This window comes from Mesoplodon mirus, assembly GCF_964341445.2.
Source record: "Mesoplodon mirus genome assembly, chromosome: 2".
Classification (NCBI taxonomy): Eukaryota; Metazoa; Chordata; class Mammalia; order Artiodactyla; family Ziphiidae; genus Mesoplodon; species Mesoplodon mirus.
The window spans coordinates 206,065,793-206,087,572 of NC_138977.1; the positions used below are offsets into that span (position 1 = coordinate 206,065,793).

The 21,780-nt window shown below is 48.1% G+C and overlaps 1 protein-coding gene across 1 annotated transcript in view; it reads left to right on the plus strand.

Annotated features, from left to right (window-relative positions):
• Positions 1-1,824: 1,824 nt before the first annotated feature.
• Positions 1,825-21,780, plus strand: part of SORCS3 (sortilin related VPS10 domain containing receptor 3) — a gene marked incomplete at both ends in the record, with an annotated part of 605,283 nt that continues 585,327 nt past the window's right edge. Inside the window, one exon of the mRNA XM_082611582.1 lies at positions 1,825-2,451. Within this exon, the coding sequence (XP_082467708.1) occupies positions 1,825-2,451 (627 nt within the window). The remainder of the gene's footprint in view (positions 2,452-21,780) is intronic.

Genomic DNA, 21,780 nt, shown 5'->3' on the forward strand with positions numbered 1-21,780 from the left:
CCCCCACCCCCTTAATCCTTCGCTCCACCTTTCTTTTCTTCCCTCTCCTTGCATTTCCATCCCTCTCACTCTGCTTTAACCATCTCCCACAAGGGAACTCTTCTGTCTAATCCAGAAGAGGAGGCCTTCACTCTCTCCAAGCTCCCTTGCTCCAACCTACTCCTTTCTTAGCAGTCCCTACTCCTGCTCCACGCGTCTAGGCCTTTTCAACCCCGAGAAATCCTGGGAGCTCCGCGGTGGCGGCGGCGGCAGCTGCACTACTTGCCTGTACTCCTTGCCGGGGGGCCTGTAAACTACATCTCGAGGCTGTCTTTGGGTTTAGCTTCCTCTCTCCAGCTCACCCAAAGTTTTCCTTTTCCTGTGGGCACGAACGGTCCCAGCCCAGGCTGAGTTCCACGCACTCTGACTCCGCTTCTGCAGCAGGGCACAGTGCGAACTGTTCCTCAGGCCTGCGTGGCGCTGGGCGGGGGACCCTCAAATGGCAGCCTGACACTTTGAAAGAATTGGGCCCTTTCAGAAATTAAGGAGATGAGGGAGCGACCTCAAAATCGCAGGCGGAAAGATGGGGGCTGGATCCTCCCGGTGGGAGAGACCCCTCTCGACTACTCTCTTTCCCCAGCTCCGGGGCCGGCGCCTCCTCATTCTCTCCTTTAGCCCCTCGGGAGGCTCCGGGAACAATCCGGTTACGTCCGCAAGCGCTAGGGGACTATGGGTGCGCGGGGCGCCAGGGGGAGCGGGCTGTGCAGAACCGCCTGCCTGGCCTCGCTCTCAATATTGCCTTTCAGACGACTCGCAGGTTCCTGGAAATGCAAACACAGCCCGTGTGTGCCTGATCCGTGCTCGCCCACAGCCCGAGCGCACCCCTCCCTGCCTCACATTCCATCGTTCACACTAACACGCACACATACGCGTGCAAACGCGCACTCACAGAGCCGCGCGCCCCCGCACACCCAGGCACCCTTGGCTCAGCCAGGTACCCCCACCCTGGGCGCCCGCTGGCCCGCCAGCCTCGGGCGCACCCCCCGCCCCCCCTCACGCACGCGCACGCATGCACTCCCCGAGCCCCCGCACCGGGCGGAGGCACGCGGTGGGAGGGGGGTGGCGGAAGGGACAGGCCAGGGACCTGGGAGCGGAGTCCCCCAGTCCATCCCGCGCTCGCCTTCCGCCAACTTGCGTTCCTGCGCGAAGGCTCCAGGCTCCCCTTTGGGTCCCCAACCCGAAGAGTTGGCGCTGAAAACACTTCACCCTCCTCCTCCTCCCTCGAGGCCCCCCAACCCTCCCTGCGCGCCATCTCCCACCCCCACAAAAGGCCCGGACGGTAACCCCCTAAACGCGGCCAGAAGCGGCTCCTAACTCTTCGCTGTGAGCAGGCTGGAGGCTGGGTTTTAGAGAGACCCTGGATTGGGGTCCGTCGCCAGCCACTCCTCCTGGATTGGGCTTCATTTTCATATTTTAAAAGAGGATTTTCGTATTCCCTTTGAGTACTCCTTCTGAAAAAATTTCTGGAGGACCTCGGTGGGAAAGATTTTGCGGGAATCTTGTTTTAAGGGAAAAAAAAGCACCGAAGGGGCATTTATTAATTTTTCTCGGGTTTTGGAATCGCCCCGTGGAGGAGAGAGCAAGCCATCAAGAGCCGGGAGGGAAGAGTGGAGAGGACCAGCAAGGCGACCAGGCCGAGCCACCTCCTTCCCGGCCGCCCCCTCCGCTCTCCCCCGACACACACTCGCTTGCTCGCTTACCGGCGCCTGCACACCCCCCGCACCGACCCGCACCTTGGGCGGGCGCCACACGCTCGGCAGCCCGAGCCGCGGCAGCCGCAGCGGGATGGAGGCGGCGCGCACGGAGCGCCCCGCAGGCTGGCCCCGGGCGCCCCTCGCCCGTACCGGGCTCCTGCTCCTGTCGACGTGGGTCCTGGCCGGCGCCGAGATCACTTGGGACGCAACGGGCGGTCCTGGGCGCCTCGCGGCTCTGGCTTCGCGGTCCCCGGCGCTGCCTCCTCTCTCGCTGCGGGCAGTGGCAAGCCAGTGGCCGGAGGAGCTGGCGAGTGTACGGAGAGGCGCCGCACTGGGGCGCCGGCCGGGGCCGGAGCCACTGCCCCAGCCAGGCGGAGGCAGCGGCAGAAAGAAGCAGGGAGAAGCCGGAGGGCTGTTGCCGGCAGGCGCGCAGTGGGGACGGGGCATCTCGGCTCCTGGCAAGCCTGGCGGTACAAGGAGTCGTCGCCGGGCGCAGTCCCCCACTGCCCTGGAACGCGGAGACACCCAGGCTACTGTCTTAGCCAATGGTTCCAAAGGAAGCCGCTCTCTGGCCAAGGGTCTCCGGGAGGAGGTGAAGGCACCACGGGCTGGGGGGTCGGCGGCCGAAGAGCTCCGGCTACCCAGCACCTCGTTCGCGCTGACCGGGGACTCGGCCCACAACCAAGCCATGGTGCACTGGTCGGGACACAACAGCAGCGTGAGTACCCACCCGGCGGCGGATCTCTCTGCCGACAGCGAGGGAAAATGGGGGGGCGGGAACGATGGGCAGATTAGTTGCTCTGGGTCTAGGTGGAGGCAGGGGCAGGGGGACTCCTTGACTTTCAGACGGACTGGTTCATCCCTCTTTCCCCACACCCCCAACAGGTTAGTGGAGTTTGTTGTAAGACAGCCTGTGCTTTTGTTTACCGGAGACCCTAGGATTGGGGCCGCCCGGAGGGGAGAGGAAGAAGAGGTCCTTAAAGGGATCAGTGACCACTTTCTCTGGTACTTGGCTTGGAGAGTCAGTTTTCCTGTCGTGGGTGTGTGTGATTTCTTGGAGGAGGACACAGATTGATTTGGGGAAAGAACCGCTGGATAGACTGACGGGTTTCTGCGACTGCCCGGGCTTCCCCCCTTTCCCCTCCAACAACGCGAAGGACTCTGGTACTACTGCCCGCCGGGCTTAGGATGCTGCCTCGGGCTCCAGGCGCACTTTCTCCCAGCCTTAGGGGAGGCTGGGCCTTCAGGCAACACTGATTCCCCCTTCAAAACCCAGGCAGCATACAGCTGATTCACTTTGTTAGTTATACAGCGGAAACTAGCACAACACTGTAAAGCAATTATAGTCCAATAAATATGTTAAAAATAAAATAGAACAAACAACCCAGGCAGCTGCCCCGAAAATCTATAGGAGGGGCAGAAAAAAAAGTTTAAAGTGTGAAGTGAAATTCAGCACCCATCTTGCACCCCTCGTTCTCACGCAAGCACAAGCACACGTAAGTCACTGAGCAAAATACTCGCCCCGGCCGCTGAGTCCTGCAACGACAAACCCGCCAAGTGGAGTTGGGTCCCGATGCTTTCTGTGCACCTTTCCACGCCTCTCTCTCCGCTGCCAGGTTAACCTGGAAGCTGCTGTACGAGAGGTGGCGCCCTGGAGTCCACGCCGCGGCTCCGGCGCCCGCGGCCAGGCACCAGGCGCAGAGCTCGGGCCGGAGGAGCTCCCCACCCTACCCACCCCAGCTGGCAGCCAGCGCGTGCAGTCCAGCCCAGGATCCGCGGGGGATGGCCCTCGGGGAAGAGAGGGGACGGCCTCCGACGATTTACTCCACTCCCCTGCCTTACTCGGCCCCCACTTCAACCAGTCCTGCAAAAATCCTTTCCTCATCTCTGAGGATCAGATCCGAGCCCGGCACTGGGCAGAGTCTGGAGGATGACAGATGTCTGTACTGGCAGCTTTGGGGAACTCATTTGATGGGAAAGCACAGCCCCCGCTCCCTTTATATTTCTTTTCATGAGTGACATTAAAGATTTCCCTGGGAAATTTTCGCCTTATTTTAACAGGGCCTGGGGGGTGTCACGGGGGTGAGTTGGTGAATAACAGGAAAGCCAGAAGTCCGCAGAGAGCAGCACATCAGCAATACCGAGCACAGATTTCCTGGTTCTTACTGACACACAGCACCACGCAGGCAGCCCAGCCTGGGTTGGAAGCATTTGGGCAGTCCAGCTTACCAGCAGCGTGGTGGCTGACTCTACCTGCCTCCAGTGAAGGCCCCCCATAGCTTCGCAGTGGACAGCTCTGGACTTGGGCGGTGGGCAACGTGTGCATTTGGAGGGCTGGGTGATTGAGGACTTACAAGTCCAGGAAGGACTGTGTGTGTGTGTGTGTGTGTGTGTGTGTGTGTGTGTGTGTGTAGAGAGAAGTAATTCTCTGACCGCAGGGATTGTGACTGTCAACTTCCTTTTAGTCTGATAGTGAGGAATTGTGTGTATGTGTATTATTTTGTTCGTGTTCTTACTCCATGAGGAGATGGACAGGATGTGTGGAAGTAAATGTACCCCTAGGAGAAGGAGGAGGCGATGTCTTCACAGATCTGTGATTTTAACACTGCCACATTTGGACAATATAAATTCACTCTGCCTAAAGAGTTTTTTTATGTTTCTGCTTTTATTTTAAGGATCATTTTCATGTGTTGACAAATTCCCTGAAGATGGGTCGTTAAAGAGGGCTTTCTGCAAGTAGTAATTAAATGTGCATGGCCTTCTCTGCCCATCCTCAAGGCAGTTATACAGCAGAGGAAGTGAGGGGGCCAGTTTAGCCCTATACCCCCCAGGGAAATGTCTCTTCAGTTAAAAGGGGCTGCAGAGGGCCTGAGGAGTGGATCCGTTGGCCTCTGCGTCCTTAGGGACAGTGATGCGATTTGGGCCGTTCATTAAAAGCTCCTCAGGGGTTCATTGGTTGTGCTCATGGCCAGTCTTACCGTCCAAGCGAAGGACAAGGCAGCACAGGTGAGTGCAGGGACCCCATGGTGTCTACTCTCTCTGGTCCAGAGAGCTACCGCCTCTTTAGCTCTTGGGCTGGACCTGCCTCTTTCGATGATGCTTCACAGGCAATTCCAGCGAGAAGGGCTTCTTTGAGTGTAGGTCTGTGCTGCTCTGAGGAAGACAAGGAAACAGGTTAACATGGCCCTGGCTTTGAGAGACTTTAAGGAAACAACCCTGGGGGAGGAGCTAGGAAACCAGTTTCTGCAACATTACCCAGTTGGTTTCTTTCTCCCCTCCTCCTTTCCTGAGGACAGCAAAAGAAGGCGCTGTTAAAATAAAGCCAGGGGGCTTCCCTGGTGGTGCAGTGGTTGGGAGTCCGCCTGCCGATGCAGGGGGCACGGGTTCGTGCCCCGCTCCGGGAGGATCCCACGTGCCGCGGAGCGGCTGGGCCCGTGAGCCATGGCTGCTGAGCCTGCGCGTCCAGAGCCTGTGCTGTGCAATGGGAGAGGCCACAGCAGTGAGCGGCCCGCATACCACAAAATAAATAAATAAATAAATAAAAAATAAAGCCAGGGTGAGGAGTGATGCAGATGATGTCCCTTCTGGAAGTTCCCTTTATCATTGGTTTCAAAGTGGTTGGAGATGTCCCCAAGGCAGAGAACATGGGTCCTTGCACCAAGCTCTTCTGACATGAAAAGAGAATTCCATGTTCCCTTCCGACATAAAGGGTGTTAAACATGTCCTTCTCTGGGAAGGCCACCAGTTTAATTGTTAACACATTGTGAGGCTTCCCGCTTTCCCTCCAAGTGCTTCTGGTAGACCTTATTCCTGGCGTGAGGTCCTTTTTGGGGAGAGTTTCCAGTTACCCCGTATAATGGAAAATTGAACTCCACTCTGGCCGTTTGCGTTCAGGCATAAGGAAGTGGACGTGCAAGGGAAGCACCTCCACCCCACACTATGTGCCCAGCATGTGCCCAGGGGCTGAGAGTCTCATTCTAGGCTTGAGTCACATACTCACTTTGGTCCCCGGAGTGGGGTGGGATAGCTTGGAGGGCAATGGGGGAGGCGCCCAGCAGGCTTGAGCCAGGAGGGGATGGAATCTGGGTCCCCCTCTGACCTTTCTTGCCCTGCCAGGTGTTTCGGGGGAGAGGTGACTGGGCTTGAGTTTGGAGCCTGTACTCTGCCTTATCCATTGGGCCACCGGGGCTGATTGGAGCCTATATTCTGGAAGAGCGATTTGCCTTTCTCTCTGGTTGTTTCCAGCTGAGATCCTGGTGATTAATGGGCTAGAGAGTGTTTCACAAACACCCAAAGAGAGTCCAGACCCTGTGGCTGACAGGGATACAGAAAAACACAGCATTCTGCTCTTCTCCTTCAAAAGAAGAAAGGCGCCTCCTTGCTTGGTCAGTGAGTTGGCAAATGGCTCTGGAGAGTGGAAAGCTTTGAAGACAACAGCCCACTTTCCGGGCTCCCTCGGCATTGTAAGCCTTGATGGGGATCCCCTCTTCTGGTGCTGAGGTGAGAATGCTGCACCCTCCCGTAGATTGATCCCCATGCCTTTCCTGCAGCTCACTCCCAGAGAGAGCGATTTGCAGGCTGCTACCCCTGCGGTGTGTCTGGTTGGAAGGACTTGCCAGATAATATTCAATTCATGTGCCCAACTCTGCACCTTGGTGAAGAGAAACAGGGAGATGCTGATAACCCGGCATCCTTACCCTGCTAGCAGGGGGATGCACAGACTCTCCCAGGCATGATTTCATACCCTTAACTAATTCAGCTGGACGGTGTTCTAAAATATTTACTCTTAATGTGCAAAATAGTGACAGATTTGATCAGATTAATTGTGTTTCACTCACTGGAGCATCTAATTGTGGCTCCCAAACAGATTTTTCAAATAGCTTTTGGCTGGGTTGTCTAACCTTCTCGTCCCCGCGTCACGATATCTTAATGCATTTTGCCTTCTCAGAGGCTTAATAAAGAAGCCTGCCACAAGCTCAATATCAAAAAAGCAAACAACCGAATCGAAAAATGGGCAGAAGACCTAAATAGACATTTCTGCAAAGAAGATATACAGATTGCCAGCAAACACATGAAAGGATGCTCAACATCACTAATCGTTAGAGAAATGCAAATCAAAACTATAATGAGGTATCACCTCACACCAGTCAGAATGGCCATCATCAAAAAGCTACAAATAGGGCTTCCCTGGTAGCGCAGTGGTTGAGCGTCCACCTGCCGATGCAGGAGACACGGGTTCGTGCCCCGGTCCGGGAAGATCCCACATGCCGCGGAGCGGCTGGGCCCGTGAGCCATGGCCGCTGAGCCTGCGCGTCCGGAGCCTGTGCTCCGCAACGGGAGAGGCCACAACGGCGAGAGGCCCGTGTACCGCAAAAAAAAAAAAAAAAAAAAAAAAAAAACTACAAATAATAAATGCTGAAGAGGGTGTGGAGAAAAGGGAACACTCTTGCACTGTTGGTGGGAATGTAAATTGATACAGCCACTATGGAGAACAGTATGGAGGTTCCTTAAAAAACTAAAAATAGAATTACCATATGACCCAGCAATCCCACTACTGGACATATACCCAGAAAAAACCATAATTCAAAAAGAGTCATGTACCACAATGTTCATTGCAGCTCTATTTACAATAGCCAGGACATGGAAGCAACCTAAGTGTCCACTGACAGATGAATGGATAAAGAAGATGTGGCATATATATAAAATGGAATATTACTCAGCCATAAAAAGAAAAGAAATTGAGTTCTTTGTAGTGAGGTGGATGGACCTAGAGTCTGTCATACAGAGTGAAGTAAGTCAGAAAGAGAAAAACAAATACCGTATGCTAACACGTATATATGGAATCTAAAAAAAAAAAAAAAAGGTTCTGAAGAACCTAGGGGCAGGACAGGAATAACAACACAGACGTAGAGAATGGACTTGAAGACACAGGGAGGGGGAAGGGACGAAGCTGGGACGAAGTGAGAGAGTGGCATGGACTTAAGATACTACCAACTGTAAAATAGAGAGCTAGTGGGAAGCGGCCACATAGCACAGGAGATCAACTCGGTGCTTGGTGATCACCTAGACGGGTGGGATAGGGAGGGTGGGAGGGAGACGCAAGAGGGAGGAAAAATGGGGATATATGTATACGTATAGCTGATTCACTTTGTTATACAGCAGAAACTAACACAACATTGTAAAGCAATTCTACTCCAATAAAGATGTTAAAAAAAAAAGCCTGCCATAGAAGCTGTTCTTCAGGGGTTTGCCAAAAAGAATCTGTTTTTAATTAATATTACAAGGGGAGCCATCTCAGTTGAGATGTAGCTGGGAAATGCTGGGGGACATAACAGCAGTTACTGCTCCTGGTCACCGTAGGCCCTGGGGTGGTGAGTGCAGGGGCCGCACACCGGCTGTTTGCCTGCTCTGCGTTTTCTCTGATGGCCCGGTTACAGGGAATGATTTGCTTCTCAGATCCTGCAGTGATTTCCGAGGTAAGCAGAAGTTGCAAACTCCTTAATTGGGAGGCCCAATTTAATGATGGCAGAAATGCAGCGGTTGGAACTCGCTTTGTAGTTGGCAGAGAAGGAACGCGGGAAGTGGCTTCTCAGATTGTGTTGGATTTAAGGGAAGGGAGTTGTGTGGCAGGGAGGCTGAGGAGGGAGCGGGGGCAGAAGGGAGAACTGCTCTTTCCTCGGCTGTGTAAATCCTACGTAACTGGGGGCACTTTGGAACCGGGTGATCATCCTCTAGGGAGCAGAGAGGTGTGACAGAGCTGGATGGCTGAAATAGGAGGGTGTGTCTGGAGGGTTTATCCAAGGCCAGGTACACCAAGGCCTGGGGGCTGGACTCGCCTGTTGATTTCCTGCTTCCTTTGGCCTCTTGGCTGGCTTGAGATACTTCCCTATAAGGAGAAAATGTCAAAGGATGAATTTTCAGCAAGTTTGGAGGAAAAGAGGTCTTGTGAAGTTGGAGGTGGAAAGTGTAGCATGCCAGTGCCTGGTGGACCACTTTGGGTAAGCAGCAGTGGCACTATGGGATGGATGGCCTTCAGCTAACCACGGTCATCCCCCTGTTGTGGTGGGTTACTGAGAGAAGGGTCTGGATGCTGCTCTGACTTTGTTGGCAGAGAGTGGAGACGAGAGAGCTCTGCTTTACACGCAGTAGAGAAACTCAACTGTGTTTGACCAAGTTGGTGAATGAGTGAGTCCCAAGTCTCATTGAGCAGAGGCTATGAAGGGATTGAAAACCCTTGCCCCTTGGGATAGTGATGATTCCTTTCTCAGGTTGTTCATAACTTGACAGGTCCTATAATCAGGAGCATTTCACCCAGGACGTCTCCATTCTCGCTTGAGAACCTTTAGCCTCTTGAATTAAACTCTAGAGTCCTTTAGCCGGCCATTCAAGGCTTTTCACTGCGTATGTCCTGGATCTGCTTCTGCAACTCTGCATCTGACTGTTCCCTGATGGGCCCCTTCACTCTAGCCAAGGCAGCCCCTTCATTGTCCTAGACCCCTTCTTGACTCAAGCCTTTGCTCTTAAGGTCTCCTCCACTCAGGATACCCCTCTTCCTCTATTGAGATGCACCCATTACTCATGGCTCTGTTTAAGATTCAAACATGCTTCTCTATAGAACCTTTCTTAGAAGCATTTATTTTTCTTTCTCCTAACTGTTTATAGAATTTACAGCCTGTACCACACATTTGATTATGTTTAGTTTGCACTTGGTTATTTTATGAGTGTTTTGAAGGTGAGGGATGAGGGATAAAATGCTTACACCAGCACCTCACCCCCACACCTACTGTGAGTTCTGCTTTTCTCGTGTGTGCCTTGTGACCTGTGGCCCGGTGCTTGACACGTAGCTCAGTACATACTTGCTGAGCTGACCCTGGGAACTGGACAGTGCCCTAGCTGCCCGGGGAGGATGGCTGACACTGTCTCTTCATAGCACTGAGTTTGAACACCTGGCTTATTATTTTGTATACAACTTTTAACATAAGATATAGAGGCATCTCTACCCCACTTAGTAAGAGTATGGAAATAGGGATGAGTCAACAATCCTGGCTTCTTCCTCATGTGCTTCAGAGATCACATGGACTCACATAAGATATTCAGCCATTTGCCAAGTGTTCACTCTGTGTGTGGCAGTGTTTTGGGGACTGTGGGGTTGGTAGGGCTGTGATGGAGGGCAAGACAAAGGATAAGACAGCATTTGCCTCAAGGTCCTTCTAATATGCTTTGGGTATAGGCTGCTCTTCTGTAAAGTTAAATAACACATGACAGCAAGACAGATATCATGGGGTGATGTGTGGTTAATTGTCAAGTGGTCGTTTCAGGCTATGAGCTCAGAGGAGAGGAGATCACTATGGGAGATGCTACAGGCATCTTTGACAGAATGTCAAGGCTGGAAGTGCACTTGGGAATTGTTTTCATCACATCATTCAGCATAGAGATGAAGGGTATGAGGCTCAGACAGAAACATGGTACCCTATAGCGTGGACTCTCTCCTGGTCTTTCTCTCTGTAGCCATCCCCTATGCACTTCTGGTTTTCTCCTTTCTCCTTGCTTTTACAGACCATTTTCCTTCTAAGAGGACTCATTTTCATTCAAGTGAGGTAGGGTGCTGCCCATTTTATAGGTAGGATAGAGTGAGGCCTAGGATGAGTATACACAAGGCTAGCCAGAGAGGCTTAGGAATAGATTCCTCCCTCCTGTTTCCTGGCTGTGTCCTATGGCCATCCTGCCTACCCACCCAGTGGCTGCAGACAGTAAGTACCAGCTGCTTATATGTACAATCTGTATCTTACTAACTGTTGTTAATGGGGGCCTTTTGTGAGTCACCTTGTTGAGTCAGTGAGTGAACCAAGCCTGGTTGCATCATCAGGAACATTTTCGCTCGTTTATTTTGATCAGTGTAGTTTGGGTTTAATTATTTATGGAAATGCTGTTCTTTATAGTATGCTAATAAACATACTATAGTAAATTTCCAAAAAGTAATGGAGTCTAAGAACTTCAGGATTGCACAGGTAGCTTTCTGCTATTAACTCCTTGCTGGAGAGCAGAGGAAACCATTCCTACTGGGTTGGGGTGAGAGGACCCGGAGCTAGCCGTTTAGGGCTGTTGGTGAGCAAATCTGTGCCCATTGCTACGCAGGGGCCTGATACTTGGCCTGTGCTGGAAGAGAACCTAGTTTAGGGGAAAAGCTGGACATAGTTATATAGGGTCATCAAGGGTCTTGTTAGGTTGTAGGTTACTTACCCTGGGTATGATTGTATGACTTGTGTGAATTCATACTTGTGGAGGGTTTTCATCATGAATGCCATCCTCTTCAGGATATATTAGGATCAGAGGTAGACTGGGAACAAGAAACAAAGCCATGGGCTTCCCTGGTGGTGCAGTGGTTGAGAGTCCACCTGCCGATGCAGGGGACACGGGTTCGTGCCCCAGTCCAGGAAGATCCCACATGCTGCAGAGCGGCTGGGCCCGTGAGCCATGGCCACTGAGCCTGCGCGTCTGGAGCCTGTGCTCCGCAGCGGGAGAGGCCACAACAGTGAGAGGCCTGCATAATGCAAAAAAAAAAAAAAAAGAAAGAAACAAAGCCATATAGTAAACAGGAGCAAGGGTTCTGGAGCTGGATGCCTGGGTTTGAATCCTGCCTCTGTCTCTCTCTCTCCTTCTCTCTCTCTCTCTCTCTCTTTTTTTTTTTGATTAAGTTGAATTTAGTCTTTAAAAAATTGAAATATAGTTGCTGTACAGTATTATATAGGTTACAGGTATACAATATTGTGATTCATGGTTTTTAAAGGTTATCCTCCATTAATAGTTGTTATAAAATATTGGCTATCTTCCCTGTGTTGTACAGTATATCCTTGTAGCTTATTTTATACCTAATAGTTTATACCTCTTACTCCCTCACCCCTATATTGCCCCTTCCCGCTTCCCCCTCCCCACTGGGAACCACTAGTTTGTTCTCTATATCTGTGAGTCTGCTTCTTTTTTGTCATATCTACTAATTTGTTATATATTTTTAGATTCCACATATAAGTGATGTCATACACCATTTGTCTTTCTCAGACTTACTTCACCTAGCATAATGCCCTCTAAGTCCATCCATGTTGCTGCAAATGGCAACATTTCATTCTTCTTTATGGCTGAGTAGTATTTCATTGTGTATGTGTATATGTATATATACCACATCTTCTTTATCCACTCATCTGTTGATGGACACTTAGGTTGCTTCCATGTCTTAGCAATTATAAATAATGCTTCTATGAACATTGGGGTGCATGTATCTTTTTGAATTAGTGTTTTTGGGGTTTTTTTTGGATATATACCCAGGAGTGAGATTTCTGGGTCATATGATAGTTCTATTTTTAGTTTTTTGAGGAAGCTCCCTATTGTTTTCCATGGTGGCTGCACCAATTTACATTCCCACCAACAGTGTAGGAGGGTTCCCTTTTCTCCACATCCTTGCCAGCATTTATTTGTTGTCTTTTTGATGACAGCCACTCTGACAGGTGTGAGGTGATACCTCATTGTGGTTTTGATTTGCATTTCCCTAATGATTAGTGATGTTGAGCATCTTCTCATGTGCCCATTGGCCATCTGCCTGGCTTCTTTGGAGAAATGTCTATTCAGTTCTCCCACCCATTTTTTTTTCCTGCCCATTTTTAAATTGGGTTGTCTGCCTCTGTCTCTCTTAATAGCTGTGTGACATTGGGCAAGTTGTCACCCTCTCTTGACTATTTTTTCCATCTACGAAAGGGAGTGATAATAATAGTACCTCTCACATTGGGCTATTTTAAGGTTTAAATAAGATATTGTACATAGCAAAGTGTTTAAAAGAAATGCCTGACCTGTAGTTAGTCCTCCAGATATTTTAGTTAGTTTAGTTGTTATTCTTATATTAGAAGGGGTTTTCTCTTCATTTGCAGATGGAAACACGGAAGCAGAGGAAGGAGGTACTTGCCCCAAGTTTCCCAATGAGCTAATCGCAAAGCCCTTGGCTACAACCCAGTTCTCAGTGAGATGCTCATTTCAGCCACCTCCCATAGTGCATGTCCTGACTCAGACGAGTCTTTGCGTGTCTGCCTTCTGTGTCATGCTAAGGGAAACAGTGAAAGAGAGAAGTGTGAGTGGCTGGGGACCTGGCTGCTTGAAACTCATACTCAGAATTTGTAATAGAAATGGTTAGAAGCAGGTGCTTATAGTCAGGTTAACGATTATACTAACAGGCAGCTAATAAGTGGAACATTTTTTTCAGGGCTTTTATTGAGTGGAGTTTTGAGAAAGGCATCCAGAAAGATGAAGAGTAGCTTCTCTTGGCTTGGGCACCCATGATTATACCTCACAGCTAATCATGGAAGACTTCTTGAAGGAAGTGAGTGAAATGTGCAGCTTTCATAGAAAATAGGAGAACACAGGGCTGCTGGGACTGGTGGACAAGAAAAGCCTGGAGTGCCAAAGACTCATTTCATCCAAGTCATGGGATGGACCTTGGTGTTCAAGGTTCGTTTCTCCTTTCCATCTCCTACCTTTGCTTTGTGCCTGGCATGAAATGGGGATATCCGTGGCTGGAACTCTCTGCATAATATCTACAGCCTCTTTCCCAGAATTATCATATTGGCCAAACCCATGAATATTTTGTAATAATCCACATCCATCGAGGTACAGGTTTGTACCTGCCTGTACCCTTTTTGCCTGCACCCTGTGCACTTCGAGTGGAACCTGAGATCCCTACACAGACACTAGAGGGAGTGTTGCCCTGGGAAAGAAGTGAAAATAAATAGGGTGAAATAATAAAACAAATACTGCATGAGGAATTGTTCCAAGGGAGTGAAGAAGAGCGGTAGTAGCCTGCAGGTTCATTGTGTGAGGGCTGGTCTGGTGACCCATAGATGAACAATTGATTAGCAACTGAGCAGTTGAGTCCTGGGGGACTGATCATTCAGCCCCTTCCCGCAGAAAAAAGGAAATGGATGTTTTGTACAAATACAGCTGTTCTGCTGTCCATTCAACCCATAAATGACTCAACTAAGACTCCAGATGTAAATGCAGCCAGAAGTGATGCTCAGGCTTGGGTGTTCCATCTCTTCTGCATTTTCTGCCTTTGTGCTCCCTCACTTTCTTGGGCATCATGGTCAGTTAATATAAGCTTATTGAGTTGAATGACATAAGTACATTTTTTTTTTTTTTTTGCGGTATGTGGGCCTCTCACTGCTGTGGCCTCTCCTGCTGTGGAGCACAGGCTCCGGACGTGCAGGCTCAGCGGCCATGGCTCACGGGCCCAGCCGCTCCGCGGCATGTGGGATCCTCCCAGACCGGGGCACGAACCCGCGTCCCCTGCATCGGCAGGCAGACCCTCAACCACTGCGCCACCAGGGAAGCCCAGTACATTCTTAAATACTTAAAACTGCCTGGGTAAAGAATGCGTGTCTTGGGAATGGGGAAGAATCTGGCTGCTTCTTGCTGCCTCCAGGCCTAGGGTCTGCATCCCTGGGACATCACAATGGCCTCTCACCTGTTCCCAGGTCCCGTGTACCTGACTCAGTCATCTCTAAGCCTTTTTGGCATCTATGTGAGGTAAGCAGTTTCTCTTCCAGATGGGTAGAATCAGGTTAAAGAGTACACTGCTGCGTAAGAAATGAACTTTTTCCTTTTAAAATCTGTTCTCAGTGGGAGACGGAGAACAATTACGGAGTCGAACATTTTTTTCAGTTGCTCAAGCTGCCATATCTGAATGTGATTACACGTACTGGGGGAACTTGTTACGTTAAGAGTTTTGAGGCCATGGTACTGGAGATGCAGAGAAGCTCGTTTACCAGGGTGGAGGCAGGTAGAGGAAAGAATCTTTAGAGGCAGAAGAGTTGCTCATATAACTGTGTTGCTTTCAGTATTATCTGTGCTTGAAAGCAAACTTTTCACTGGAAGATTTCTCAAAACTCAGACACTTTTTTTCTGTTATGGGAAGGCCCCCAAGCAACAGTGATTTCAAACAAGTCTCTGAGCCTTAGTTTCACTGGCTGTAAAATGAGACTAATACTGGGATGTTGTGAATCTTATAGATAATACTCTGAAGGGGTTAGCATAGTAGGCTATTACACTGGTAAAAAAATGTTAGTTCTCATTATTGCCTAGGCAGGAAATGGGGTAGGTTGAGTGTCTGTCCTTTTGTAGTGGATATGTTGGTACCCTGCCCATATGCCCTCTGCACTTGCCACCTGTCTGCAATCTGGCCTGACTTCTAACCACCAGCACCAGGGACTGTGTGCCCACTGGGGCTTTCTTCGATTACACAGATGCAGGCTGGAAGCATCAGGGAATTGATTTCCATCAAGGAGTAGGGAGCAACCACTTGACAATGACTGTTGGAAACTGGTGGATAAATACCCCAGCTCCCTTGCCCTTTGGGGTGGGGTAACTCTGAAGCTTGTTTTCTACACCATCTCCCAGAGCCACCAGTGGGATTAAGCCCCAGTTGCCTAAGGTGGTAACTTGCTTGCTTTATTGGCTACCTTCCCATCCCTATCTCCTTTCTCCACCCCACAGTCAGTATCACTTGGGATCACCTACCAACTAAACTACACTTGACCCTTCAACAGTGTGGGGTTAGGGACATGGCCCTCCACACAGTCAAAAATCTGTGTATGACTTTACAGTTGGCCCTCCAGTATGTGAAGTTCATGTCCGGGGATTCAACCAACGAACTTAAAGACAGGCAGAGAGAAAGAATAACTTCTTACTCTTCCTTTATGTTCTATTCAGGCCTTCAGCGGGTTGAAGGAGGCCCACCCACATTGGGAGGGCAATCTGCTCTACTTAGTCTACCAATTCGTATCTTAAACTCATCCAGAAACACCTTCACAGACACACTTAGTATAATGTTTGACCAGATTTCTGGACACTCCGTGGCACAGTCAAGTTAACACATAAAATTATCCATCACACCAAATCAGGAATTTCCCTCATCTCTTTTAAAATTCTGCATCAGGCCTTACCATGGTACATACTGGGTATAGAGAGGGAAATGGAGTCACTGACCCCAGTTGTGAGAGGGTCTTCCTTTTGGCTTGGCACGTTCCAGAAGGAAGGAGCTCAGGTTATACTGAGTGGCAGGAATATGACATTGGGGCTTTGAGGAGGGGATACACACCCAAATTAGTTTTCACTGTTGTTTCTCAGAGCTAAAGAGCCGCTCCCCATCCCAGGGCATGTGCTTGGTCTTCACAATACATCATCTCCCCCAAATTTGGACCTCTACCTGCTGACGCACAGTCTCTCACCTAAGAATAAGGTGTGATTCTTTTTTTCTTAGACTTTGTCAAGATTTTGGCAGGAAGCAGCTGAGCTTACAGTTGGTACCTTCCCTTCTGAGATATCCTTAGTGAGGGGCATCACGAGAGGTTGGAAAGAATATTGGCCTGGGAGTTGGGATGTCTAGATGGCCTCCTGATTTACATTACTCTCATCAGCAAGTCACATGTTTCTTAGGTGTAAGAGAAAGAAGACCCTTCCAGGTATAGTCGCTTATTATGTCTGTGAGTAAAAAAATTTTAATGGGCTCATTAGTAAGGAAAGGGTCTAGAACTATGATTAAAAAATACTGGAGAATGCTTTTTTCAAGCACGTATAAATTTGGTCTTATCCAATGCAGATGTACTTACTTTCATTCATTCATTCATTCATTTGTTTGCTTAGTGTGATGCTAATTAAGTTATTTGGATTTTCTGGGGTTCTGTTTCCTTAGCTATAAAATGTAAGAGTCACTTATGCAACTCTTGATTCAGGCCCATCTCACCACAAGCTAGATATGGTATTAGGTCAGTCATTTCTTTACGTGTGAAATGGGGACAATTCTATTTGCTCCCCTTATGTCACAGTTAAATAATGAGCTACTGCACCTGTCAGCCATTTGAAAAGAGTGCTTTTCAAAGCGCTGTGAACAGGAGTGATATAAGCAGGAGGCGATATGAACTCACGGTATTAGTTCACATTACTTCTCCTTTATTCCTTGAGTAGCTGGAGGTCCTTCCATAGCAGATTTGAGACCACGTGTTTCTTTTGCCTTCTCCCAGCACAAATGAAACACTATCATTAGCACCCAAACCGTGGTGTTAAAAAACTCAAGATTCTTATACCAGGCATGATGTACAATTTATTTCAAGTCACATCTGATATAATAAAAGTCTCAGATGGGAGTGTAATTTGATGTTTAAAAAAAACAACAACATTTGTTCCAGGACTTGACCTGTATTGATTGCTCTGGAGAGCATCTACTATACGCCTAGTGATGCAGAATGTGCAAAAGAGTGCACCATAGCTTTGTTCCTATTGGTGAAGCCTATGATGCCGACTGGATACCCAAAAAGCTCATAGTCTTGTGTGTGGAAATCACATTATTAGACTAATATTGCAAAGAACAATGTGAGATCATGTAAAATATGTGCTAAATTTGAGCATTCTTAGGAAACACATTGAATGTAATCAAGACCACAGTAAATGGAAACCAATAAAATGTTTAAAATATTATGGTTGTTTTATTATCTACAAAAAAATCCAGTAGCATGATTAGAAATAGATGTAATCCTCATGACTGAATCTGTCACTTGATGAGAAGTGTTCTGAGCTTTGAGGTCAAATAGATTATTTTATGCTATGACCGTTGCTCAGAATTCTGCCATATTAGTTTGGACTATTTTTCTTGGTCTGCTTTTGTTTTTCCTTGAGTTTCTAATTATTTTATCTTCCTCACAGGAAGGCAAACATCTGTTTCTTTCATCATAGCACTAAGATAGTCCAGCTTCTTAATTGTATTTTTAGTGGATATTCTAATTTGTACTGATTTCCTTCTAGGCCTGCTTCCCTATTGTCATCTTGATATTTCTATTTATTTTACTCCTGGATTAGTGCCTCTGTTTCTGGGATTCCATTCCTCTCTTTTGAGCTGAGTTTCATCTTTCTGTGGTAGATCCTCAAGTATTCTTTTTCAGAGAGTGCAGGGGAATGTCCTGGCTTATTCCTGTGTCCTGACATAAATATTACTAGGTTCCTTTTAACTCTCAAAAGATCCTGCCTTAGGTGGTACATTATACAGTCACCCAGTGCTTGAGTGATAGTTTTTATTTTCATTGTTGACATGTCTAAAATTTATTTTGGTCTCACACGGGTTTGATGGTTCATGTGGACATAGAAATCTAAGGTCAAAAAAATTACCCTTGGGTCTTTGAAGTTCTTAGAGTACTTGCTGCTTTTGCATCATATGCTGTTTTGGAATGATGTGTATCTTCCCCCTCAGGGGACTGATGAGGGTGGGGAAAGGATATGCCTAGCATGGGACACCGTGGCTTTGTTCCTGTAGGTGAGGCCTAACCCTCTAAGAGAACCTCATTCATTAAAACCAGATTTATACAAAATCAGCAGTACAGTGTGGGAGATTAAATAAATGCTCTCTGGAGCAATTTGCCGTAGACACTTTACCTGAATACCTTTAATATATAACTCAACCAGATGAGGTAGTCTTGGCTACCTTTTTTTTTTGCGGTATGCAGGCCTCTCACTGTTGTGGCCTCTCCTGTTGTGGAGCACAGGCTCTGGACGCGCAGGCTCAGCGGCCATGGCTCACGGGCCCAACCACTCCGCGGCATGTGGGATCTTCCCGGACCGGGGCATGAACCCGTGTCCCCTGCATCAGCAGGTGGACTCTCAACCGCTGCGCCACCAGGGAAGCCCTTGGCTACCTTTTATTTAAAAAATTTAAAATAGCTTTTAAAAATGTCATCGGATATTCAACAGGTATTTGTTGGGTGCTGTCTACGTGCCAGGTGCTGCTGGGCTCAGAGCACATAATGGTGCGCTCTGAAGGAGAGGTTCACCATACTATCAGAGGTTACACCAGCGACATTAACTTGGAGAGGGCAGAGAGGCAGAGGCAGATGAGCCAGGTCAACTAGGTGAAGAGGAATGGGCAGAGTGTTCAGGGCACACAGCTTCTGTGGCATGAGGGAGCAAGGCTTCTGAAAGGGACAGAAAGAAGGACAGAGCGGCTGGAGCAGAGGGTTTGCGGCTGGGGGCTGGTGAGAGATGAAGCTAGACAGGCAGGCATGGGTTAGACCAAGCAGGGCCATAGGGGCCCCTGGGAAGGAGTTTATTCTTTGTCCTATGAGCAAAGGGGTAAGCCTCGGGAAAGTTTAAAGTCGGAGAGTCATATAATTCAGTTTGACCAGCCTGTGGTCTGGAGGGAGAAAAGGCTGGGTTCTAGGAGACCAGAGTGTCGCCATGGCTAAAGAGGATGGTGGCTTGGGTGGTGGCAGTGTAGGTGGTGAGAAGGAGCCCACTGAAGAGCTATTCAGTGGGCGTGCTTGGTTGTATTGTTGCCTCCTCTGTATAGTCCTTCACTCCCCTCTCTAACTCCCTTATATTGGGCTTTTGTAGTGCCCTTTCTCTCTGGGTGGGGCATTCTTGCCCATCTCCTACCTTGGGTTGGGCCTTGTGACTTGTTTTGCCCAATAGCAGGAGTGCCAGTTCTAAGCTTAGTTATCAGAAGGCATTGTGTATCCACATGCTGGCTTGCAGCTCTGCAGTAGCCACGAGAAAAACACGCCCAGGCTAGCCCACCGGTCCTGGGTAGAGAACTAGAGACAAGTCGTATGTAGCCACTCCCAGCCAAGCCCAGCCTAGATCAGCCCAGCCCAGCCTAGCCATGGGCAGCAGAACTGCTCAACCGAGCCCAGCTGTGAGCAGCCAACCCACAGGTGCCCTGTATACTTATGAGAACAAATGATTGTTGTGACAGTAAATGATTGAGATTCGAGTGGTTTGTTCTGCAGCACTTTTGCAGCAAAAGCTGATACAGCAGATAGAAGCAACAGAATTTGATAGACTGGATGTAGCAAATTTGTGGGACCATGACTACAGTGTAAAGGGAGGCTCACTTATATTTCAAGATCATTAACCTCATACATGCTCAGGGCTATACTTAAGTGTGTCTTTTTGGTGGTTTCCTGCCTCTCACCTCTCTTTACAATTCATGGCTTCTTTTCCTGGAGCCAAATGAAGTAGGTCAGATTCATGGTCCAAAAGAATTAATCTTCCACTCTTTTTCCTTTTCCCTTCTCCTTCTCTTTCCAACAGCCTGATCAGATTCCAGCAGAGTGTTCGAGCTGAGTGGTCCTCAGATCCTTCCATGAGGGCCTTCAAGCCCTAACACTCAGTGTATTCTTGGTAGAGTTGAAGTCAATTTCTGCTCTAGTGGGGAAGATGGGATTTCAGTTAAAGGGGGGAGAAATGTGGGGTAAGGGATTTTCTTGGTCTTGGCTGAGTATTTAAAATACATTAGTGCTGATAAAATATTTAGCTTTTAAACAACAAATTTAATATAGGGAATTGTGTTTTATTTATTAATGGCAGTTTCAGGGAGGTTGGTAGGAGTTGTGCGAAAGTGCACTGCTGTGATTTTGCAAAGTATAGTAATTACTGTAATGTTTTGTTGAATTATTAATACCTACTATGCCTGCAGGAACATGCTCTTCTGCAGTCGAATAGATTTCAAGATTGCTTTTTCCCTCTTCTGGTTTTGTTTTGTGTTTTCTTTTGTGCATACTTATGAATTTTTAAAGAAATGGAGTTAGGAGGCAGAGTTGATAACATTGTGTGAAACACCGTTGTCACACCCTGTAACTGAACATAGGCAGGCAGTAGAGAAGCACTGTAGTTCCTTGACAGTCCCCTGCCTTAGCCAAGCCTCTTTGTAATCCAGACTGAGGAATGCTGAAAGAATTGTCTGGGAAAAAAGGACTCATCAGTGGGCCTTTTTCATGAGCTGAGATGAGGAGAGTAAATAGTAGGTTGGTCATGCGTGTGCACACGTGAGTATTATGTGCACACACCTCTAAGCAGAGCTGATTTGACCTGTTGATGGAGTTGGCAGGTTTTCAGGTGTATGTGTTGAAACAGTACTAGCATCCTTTATTAGATATTTCAACAGCTATTACTTAATGTCTATTATGGCCTCAAAAGAAATTATTGGGGATGATGATGATGAGAGCTTAGTGGTCGTATGAACGGGCTCATGCTGCAAGAGGACTCTGAATCCAAGAGCAAGGTACACATAGGAGCATCCCTTTTGGTTGTGACTAAACTGAAACTGGAAGGCCAGCCTCCACATCCTCATCTATCAGCTTTATGAAGTGGCCCAAATCAGTCAACATCTGAGATTCATGTTTTCTCATCTGTATATTAGTTGCAAGGATCAAAATGAAATCATATATTTGAAAGGGCATTATAAACTATACATTTCCAGACATGTGTAAGGGAATGCTATTGTTACCAAATCATAGGAAAAATTGCTCATTCTTGTGCTGTGATTTTGAGGGGCAGCAGAGAGGATTCTGTGCTCAATTTTTTTTTGAGGGGAGGAGGAGAAACTTCACAATTCAAGAGTCATTCCTTTGGGTTAAACATTGTTCTCTCCAAGATCCTCTTAAAATATAAATAATTCAGAGACAGTATTTTTAGAGCTGGAAAGAACACATAATAATCTAACCACATCCTTCTCCAAATTTGAAAAATATGGCCAAGAGAGACTGTGAAAGGTTTAAATTCACCAAGATAGTGGAAGGGCCCACACCAATGTCCATCTCTCTGACTTCTAGTCCAGTGTTCTTTTGTAACACCTTGATGTTCTTTAGTTTTCCATTAAGTTCTTAATGCAGTCTAGAGCTTTTTCTCCCAGTAGGGAGCCTTGGGCAGAATGAATAAATTAGGTGACTTGTGGAGAGATAGAAGCTGGGGTGCTTTAGGTGGCAGAGTAGTGCTTGGGTAGATGGACCAGGCTTCTTAGCTCCACCACTGACCAGCTCTTCCTTGGGCAAGTTACTTTTCTGAAACCCAGTTTTCTCTTTTATAAAACCAGGATTATAATCCTTATTTTGCACAGCTGTTGTGAGGATTTGGGGAATTTGAAATGCTTGGCATGGTGTGTGCTTGAAAATGGGGAATAATTATCAGGTGATAAGAGGTCCTGAAGATTAGCTTGGTCTACCTCCTAGTAGGTCTACTTCCTGAGAGC